The following is a 7973-nucleotide window of genomic DNA, read 5'->3' on the forward strand; positions in this document are numbered from 1 at the left end:
AAATAAATAAATAAATTGCTTTTCCTATTTAACTACAACATTATTAGCAAACTTAGTTTGAATTTCATTAGGTTAACAAAAGTGACTGCCCTTTGGGCTAGGAGAGCAGAAATACCAGAGGAATGGCCATTTCCTCCTGAGTCAGGATCCCTGTACTTCTTCCTAAGGTACAGCCAGGCCAGATCCTACTACAACCCTTAACCCAGAAGACAGAACACCATATGAAAATGAGCTGCTAGCTCAGTGATGCCAGAAGAAGACGGCAATCTCTGCTGTGGTATCTTGTCCTGCAAGGTGGGGAGACTTCCTACACATACCAAGTATGGTGGTGGTGGTGGTGGTGGTGGTGGTGGTGGTGGTGGTGGTGTGTTTGTGGGAGGGGGGACTGGAAACCTAGTAGTAGCTGAGGCCATGGGTACTTGACTTACTGTTCCTTACTCTGTCAAAGAAATGAAGCTCTTGGATCATAGAGTAGTTAATTGATAAAATTGGAGGCATCCTGCAGAGCACAGCAATCCACAAAACCCATTTCAAAAAAACTGCCTCCTTCCATGAAACCTTGTGCTCAGCAATTAATGGACTCTAGAGCCAGGAGGGATTTGGCAAGAGGCTCAGCGAAGCTTGCTGGCCCTTCCCATTTCCCTGAGCAAAGCTATGCACTCAGGTGGGCAGTAAATCATCCTCAGTCATGGACTGGCAGTTAAGAGAGGAATGAGCAGAGGAGACTAGTAGAGAAGTAGAAACAAGACACAGCAAAACTCAGGAGGGAGCAAGACAGAGTAGCTACCCTGTCCAGTATGGTTCATTCCTTGTGCTGAGCCACAGTGTGACTCTCTGTATGTACAACTCAGCATTTACTGGCAAGGATGGGCGGGCTGGATCAAAAATCCAGGATGAGTGGATTTTTGAGAAGAAACAGGGACAGAAGGAAATGAAAAGAATCCTGATGTCCATCTCCCTTATCTTACTATGGTCTGCATTCTCTGAATTTATTCCAAAAATCAGGTGAATACCTAAGCTATGAACTCCTTGTAAAAAGCTAATGTAGGAACCAGGTCTATGGTGAGGTGACCACCAGAACATGTCCCTGACCAGTCCTCTAGCTCATAACTCTTGCACCAGAGTGTCACCCACAGACAAAGTTTCTGCCAAGTGCCCTTTCATACCTCCAGCATCGAGACTCAGCTCGGAATCCTTGGATGTTGTTGTCCCCTCCAATCAAATACACAAAGTTATTGAGCACAGCGATGCCCTGGTTGGACATGCGGGGGGCCAGAGAGGCAGTGAAGTGCTTCCACTCCCCCAACAGGGGATTCAGATACTTGGCCTGGTCACTGAGGACCGTGGATGGTGTAGAGTGAATGCCCCCAAAGCCCACGACACACTGGAAGTCCGAGCGTAGCTCAGTCTGTGGGCTCTGCAGACTGGGCTGTAGACTCTCATTCTGGTGGTACATAAGGGCGCTGGCCACTGTCTCCCTCAGTGGGCTGGGATCCAGCTTGTCATGTAGCCGCTGGAGGACATCAGCTTCCATCAGGGGAAATCGTACTGTCTCAAGGAGTTTAGGGGGTTCATGCAGTGAGATCTGGTCAGCCTGCACCTGCTCTAGGGTATAATGGTAGAGCAGGGCTCCCTCATACACCTCTGTCTCGCAGGACACCTCCAGGCGATTGCTGCTGAGGAGGGAGTAGACCTTCTCCAGGGGAAGCTGGCGATACTTATCACTCCTTGAGAAGGCCACAAAGTTTTTGAGGATGTAGGTGTCCAGTTGCTCAGTCAGGCGGCTCAAGTCAAAGAGCTCTGCCAGCCGGTAGACATCAAGGATGTTCTCTTCATCCACCCAGGACATGAGGAAATCACAGCAGAAATGGATAATTTCTGGGATCTGCAAAGAGAAGGACACACATTCAAGCTGATCAATGGTGGGCTGGAACAGTATGATAGAAATATGGCTTACATGGCTGGGTCTTGCAGCTGCTACCCTGGGATGGGGTAAAAGCCCCTCCTAACATAAATGACAGGATTACTGCACACTGACTGGGTTTAAATCTTAGCTTGGATAAATGCCAAATAAGACATATGTGGCATGTTCTTAACCTCTTTGAGCCTCAATTTCCTCACCTATAAAATAGAAATAAAGTATAGAGAAATATGTTAAGAATGAACAAGTGCACAGGAATTACCTGGCACTTAACAACATACACTTGATATATGTCAACAGCTTTTTAGATTGAAAGTACTCGCCCTCCACAGAAGCAGAGAAAATAGGCTCAGTAGTGACTATGTCAGACATCCCTGGTGTGGAAGGGGTCTGGGACCTTTTCCGGCTCCCACCCTAGGCCCCTCTAGAAGAGTTTCCTTCTCCAAAAATGCTCACACTGAAAACACATGCAGCCCTTTTCTCTTGCCAGAACTTTCACAAGTGTGTCAGTGGGAGTGACAGGCCCAAGTAATCCCCCAGGCTTCACCACACCCAGGCCCTGTGCCACCCATCACATACACACTCAGAATTGCCAGCAGGGTATTTCTCGGTGCTTGCCTAGCATGCATCCCAAGACCCTCACTTAAAATTCTTGTGAAATTGGCATGCTGATCTGAGGCCCCCTGCCTGAGTCAAGACACCCAGTGAACTCCGTAAGCAGAGGGCGCCCAGCTCTGTAGAACCACTGTTGGATGGGCAGGAAGGCAAGAGAGGGAATGGCACAGAAGTGGGACAGAGCTGAGAATCAGGCCACGGGGCCCCAAAGTAGTCTAAGACACCTTTGGATCTGATCAGCAAAGCGTGGCAGAAGTAAGGGAAACAAAGACAAGGGCTCTAAGGAAAACTGCCTGGGATGGCAAGCTAGGTGCTGATTAGTTCTTTAGGAAAATGGCCTTTTAAAGCTAGGGATGTGACTCAGTGGTAGAGTGCTTACCTAGCATACTCAAGACCCTGGGTTCAAATCCCCAGTACTGAGAAGAAAGGAGGAAAATAAGATTTTAGAGTTTCTCTAAGAATGGGAATATACTCAGCCCTCCCTATCTATACATAGGTTCCACATACAAGGCTTCCACCTACCACAAATCTGGGCACAGTGGCACATACCCATAATCTTAGCTACTCAGGAGGATGAGGCAGGGGGATAAGAGTTCAACTAGCCTAGGTCATTTAGTGAGATCCCAGCTCAAAAATAAATTTAAGAAAATTATGTGGTAGGATATATGCAAATACTACCCCACCTTATATGAGAAGTGAGCCTCTTTGGATTTTGGTATCGAAAGGGAGTCCTGAAACTAGTTTCTCAAGGATACTGAAGGATGACTGTGCTTGATTTATCCAGTATCACTAATAAAGTAACAAGTGCACATGTGAGAATTCTGCTGGTATTTGGAGCTAATCAATATTTATTTATTGATATTTTTTTTTTTTTTTTTGTTCCAAAGACAGCTCCGACTTTCTTGCCAGGTCACATGCTAAAGGATAACAGACACCTACAAACTGTCAGAAGTATGTCCCATCTGAGATTCCCCAGCGTGCTATTAGGTCCTGAAAGTGTTTGTTTGACTACTCATTTTATCCTATAATAGTTACTTCTGCTTTGCTTCTTCTTCCTAAGATCCAGTCTTAGGCGTCATATGGTTTGGCCCTAAAGACCAGACAAAATGTGAGAGCCAAGAGCCCAAAGTGGGCTTTAGCAGTGACACCCTGAAAAGAAGGCCTCTATACTTCCTCTCCTGTCTTTAGAGGAGGGCCCTGTGCTGGGTAAAATCTCACCAAGGAACCAGCCAGAGAGGTGGAAAGGAGAAAAGAGAAACCAGCTGGTTGGCAGAAATAGAAGCTAAGACAAAGACAAACAAAATGGAAACAGAGAACAGAGATAGCTACAAGCAAGAATTAAGAGGCTGATTTGTGACGCCCAAGGGGCCCAAGGGTCTGAGCTCAGGGCACTCTCAAAGTGGTCACGGGACACACAGAACAGAGATCCCACGAGGAGCTCAGGGAGATGGCAGGTGTGGAGAGGGCCATGTTGGTTGGAGGTAATGTCCTGAGGCAGTGCTGGGAGTTCAGAAACCCAGATGAAGGTTCCCAAATCAACAGTGACGGGGAGGTAAGGACAGGTCTCTAAACCAAAGTACACAGGAAAAACTTTCAGCTATAAAACTTACACTGGCTCAACTCAACCTCATCTCACGCAAGTACCTTAAGGCAAATTGTGTTCAGCTTGGCTCAACAATCATGTACAGAATACCTCCTACACATGGAGCCAACCTGAGGACAGCAGGGCCTGGGCACTATGCCAAGTGAGGCCTTGAAATATCTCTTATATAGGTTTCCTTATGACTGTTTTTTTTTTCAAATTGCCCCAAGCCTTCTCTGATCTAAGAAAAGAATCAGAACGATGAATTTAGCACAGCATTTCATTTCACTTTCAAGAAAGGTGTGAAGAAGAAATTCAACATGTCACATCAACTTCTCATTGGGAGCTGAAAAGGATCTGTAGGCTCAGCCTTGTGTAACTGCATTCATACCAAAGAGATTCACCTGGACCTTCTGAAGCCCAGGAGGCCCTGTGAGGATACCTGGAATTCCCCCTTTGAAACAGCAGGGCTATGGAATGCCACCACTGCAGCCTCAGGAAACTTAAGACTTCTGTAAGAAAACAAGTATTTAAAAGGAAAAAAAATTTAAAGAGATGAAAGCAGGCCAGATGTGGTTCAAGCCTATAATCCCAGACTCAGGAGGCCGAGGCAGGAGGATTGCCATAAGTTCAAAGCCAGTCTGGGCCACACAGTGAATTCAGAGATTAAGGGTCAGCCTACAGAACATAACAAGAACCTATCTCTTGTTATAAGAGAGAGAGGGAGAGAGGGAGAGAGGGACACCAGCCTGGGTTGAGAGGGAAACAGGAAGAGAGGGAGGGAGGGAGGGAGGGAGCGAGGGAGTGTGTCCCACAGCACACAGGGCTATTATGCACATATAGCCTTGAGTCAGCCCACTGAACTCTGTGTAGGATCTTCTTTTTGGCAGAGTGGCCAGGCCAGGAAAAAGAAGCAACAAAAAGTAAAGGAAAGTGGCAGAAGGCCAACCCTAAAGTGGCATCAGGAGTCATTCTGCTTAAACTCCCAGGGCTTGAATAGGGTCCCACCCCACTCCACAGCTTCCTTCACTGCTTGGTGTCCTGGCCCTCTGGATCCACATTACCGCAATGTCAATGTTCAATGGGCATCTTCGGTGCCTGAGGGTGTGGATCTGCCTTGCTGAACAAGATGAGCCTCACCTGAAGCTGGCAGGCAGCAACCAACGTCTCCTGCACATTGCTGAGGCTGAGCTCTAGCTCGGAGGTGTATATGAAATGCAGGATTTGGCACATGGCATTGTAGGATACACCGTGGATCAAGACCTCCTCCTGCTCCATTTCCTTCAATCCCCCAGCAAACATACCTCTGAAAAGTAGAGAAAGAATGCACTGGGGTTATACTGGTCAGAACACCAGCCCGGGTTGAAAAGAACATTCATTCAGAGGAAATCAAGCAGCAGTGACAGTGCTGGTACAGGAGCAGATTAACCAGTAGAATGCATGCTGGAACACTATCTATTCCGTGCTCTAAGTAAACAGCCAGTATACAGAAGTCAGCCTATGGAAGATGCCTGACCAAGACTGGGCAGCCATCCTAGAAACTGCTGTCTCCTTTTCCATGGGTCCCAGGAGTCCCACATGTGCCTTATAAGGGAAGGCCTGGGTCCTGCTTGTTTGCTGCTTCTTCCGTTAGTTGAGTTCCCAGGTCAGAGGAGCAGTAGAGCATGTCTGCTTTCCAGAGCATGTCTGAAAAGAAGTATGTTAGCAGGGAGTGATGGCATATTCCTGTAATCTGGCATTCTAAGAGGCTGAGGCAAGGGATTGCAAATTCAAGTCCAGCCTGGGCACCTTAGTAACTTAGCAAGATCCTGTCTCAAAATATAAAACAGAAAGGATTGGGGACGTAGTTCAGTGCAGAGGCCCTAAATTCAATCCCCAGTACTAAAAGAAAATATGTTAATGGGAAAGAATAAATCACTGTGTTTATGTATATTGATTTCCTATTAAATGCCAAGTATCATTTACAGAGCAGAAGAAACAATGAAGTATACTGGTACAATTCCTACATACAAGTAGGACAAACAATATAAGAAAAGGAAAAAAGAAACTAAATGGCCCACCCACTGACCAGGTATTTTGGATGAGTAAAATTTTAGGAAGGAACTCCAGAGGGCATCTAACCTGGAATACAATACTAGAAGAGGCAGGCATAGGGCCCTCCAAGGAAACTGAGATCTAAGGATAAGGCTGCAGGGGAGGGCATCTTAGGTATGGAGAAAGGTCCACAGGTACTGTGAGCAAAGCGTTTGGTGCTCATGGCAGTCAAAAGAAGTGAGCAAGTGAAGCAGAGCCAGGCAGCCTACCTCTAGGGCAAAGTAGAGAATACAGTGAAAATCTGTCCTGTAATACAGCACAGATGTAGAATTTAATATAAGCTGCTAACTTGTCTGAAAGGAGAGGGTGTGAAGAAGGGGTTGGAGCTAGGGGTAGGAAGACCAGCCAGGCAGGAAGCTTCGTCTCTGGCCCTGGGAGAGAGAAGTAGGTGAAGGTCTGCAGCTGAGTTGACGCTGGGGCACAGCAGAGAACATGCTGACAGACTGATTCTAGAAGGTCCTTGAAAGAGCTGGGGATATAGTTCAGTGGCATAAGTGCCTGCCTGGCAAGTACAAGATCCTGAGTTTGATCCCCAGTACTGCAAAATAAATAAATTAAATAAATAAAAATAGAAGGTCCCTGGAAGGTTTGTGGCTCTCTGCAGAGTGAAGCATATGGGCAGTTGGGGACTTTCCACAGATGGGGTAAAAGTTAGGGGGAAATGGTTTAGAGAGGGCAGCTGGAGTAACACTGTGGCATGGACAGTATGAGAAGCACAACGGTCTGTGATGGTTGATTGACTGTATCAACTAAATCGGCTCCATAATTCTACACCCTAGAGCAGCCAGTCACTTGGAAGGCCTAAAGGGGAAATGGGGGAGGACGGAGCTGGGTCTGTTTCTTCAGAAGAGCTCCAGCTCTTGCCTCCCCGTGGGCAGCATCTCCTGGCTTCCAGCGCAGTCTTCAGCTTCTGGTGCAGAGCCTTCAGCTTTCTACCACAGACATACTGGCATCCTGGTACTGATTTGCACAGGACACTGCAGTGAGTACCAGCCCTTGGCCTGAACTTTTGGTTCTCTGGTGTGCAGGCGGACCCTCTGCACTCCTCCTCAACCAATTCTGTGAGTGTCCATTGTAAGCCAATCTTATAAACTCTTACACATTTGTATATCTTGTATTATATGTTTCTCTAGTAAAACACTGACTGATACAACATCCAAGGGGAGATACTGATTAGGTGTTGGGAGATGAGAGAGGCTCATGTTCAGGAATAAAGATATTTTATTAAATTAAATAGTAATTACTTTATGTTACTGGAGATTGAAACCAGGTCTCATATACCCCAAGCAAGGGCTTTACAAATGAGCTACACCTCCATCCCCAGGGGCTGACAGCAACTTGGAGACATTAGAAAAACTGTATTTACATTTTGTATTTCAACTAGGTAACACTGATAACTTTTTTTTTTTTTTTTGAGACAGGGCCTTTGCTGTGTAATCCAGGCTGGCCTTGAATTTGCAGTGTTCCTCCTGCTTTGGCCTCCCAAGTGCGCACCTCTGTGCCCAGCATATGGTACAAGATTTAAAATTAATGAAAAATAACGATGAAAGTTCCCCAATCCTTGACTCCTAACCTTCAGCTGGTTCTCCTCCTAAGGATACCCATATCCCCTCAAATTTTGCATCTTATTTTGTTATTACTTCATTATACATCTTGGAAACTAATTCTTACAATACACAGAATTGCCTCAATCTTTATAAATGCAGTCATTATTTATTTAACCTGTTCCTACTGGGGTACATCCAGGTTACTTTTTTTTTT

General features: G+C 46.2%; 1 protein-coding gene across 5 annotated transcripts in view; it reads right to left on the reverse strand.

Moving 5' to 3' along the window:
- The window catches only part of Klhl22 (kelch like family member 22), a 40837-nt gene that overhangs the window by 11607 nt on the left and 21257 nt on the right, over nucleotides 1-7973 (reverse strand). For all 5 annotated transcript variants that reach the window (XM_023711694.1, XM_023711690.1, XM_023711693.1 and 2 more), the window contains exons 3-4: nucleotides 5259-5424; nucleotides 1167-1885 (exon numbers count right to left, since the gene is read on the reverse strand). In XM_023711694.1, coding sequence (XP_023567462.1) covers nucleotides 1167-1885; nucleotides 5259-5420 — 881 coding nt within the window. In that variant the 5' untranslated portion in view covers nucleotides 5421-5424. The remainder of the gene's footprint in view (nucleotides 1-1166; nucleotides 1886-5258; nucleotides 5425-7973) is intronic.

This window comes from Octodon degus, unplaced genomic scaffold, assembly GCF_000260255.1.
Source record: "Octodon degus isolate 3935 unplaced genomic scaffold, OctDeg1.0 scaffold00021, whole genome shotgun sequence".
NCBI lineage: Eukaryota > Metazoa > Chordata > Mammalia > Rodentia > Octodontidae > Octodon > Octodon degus.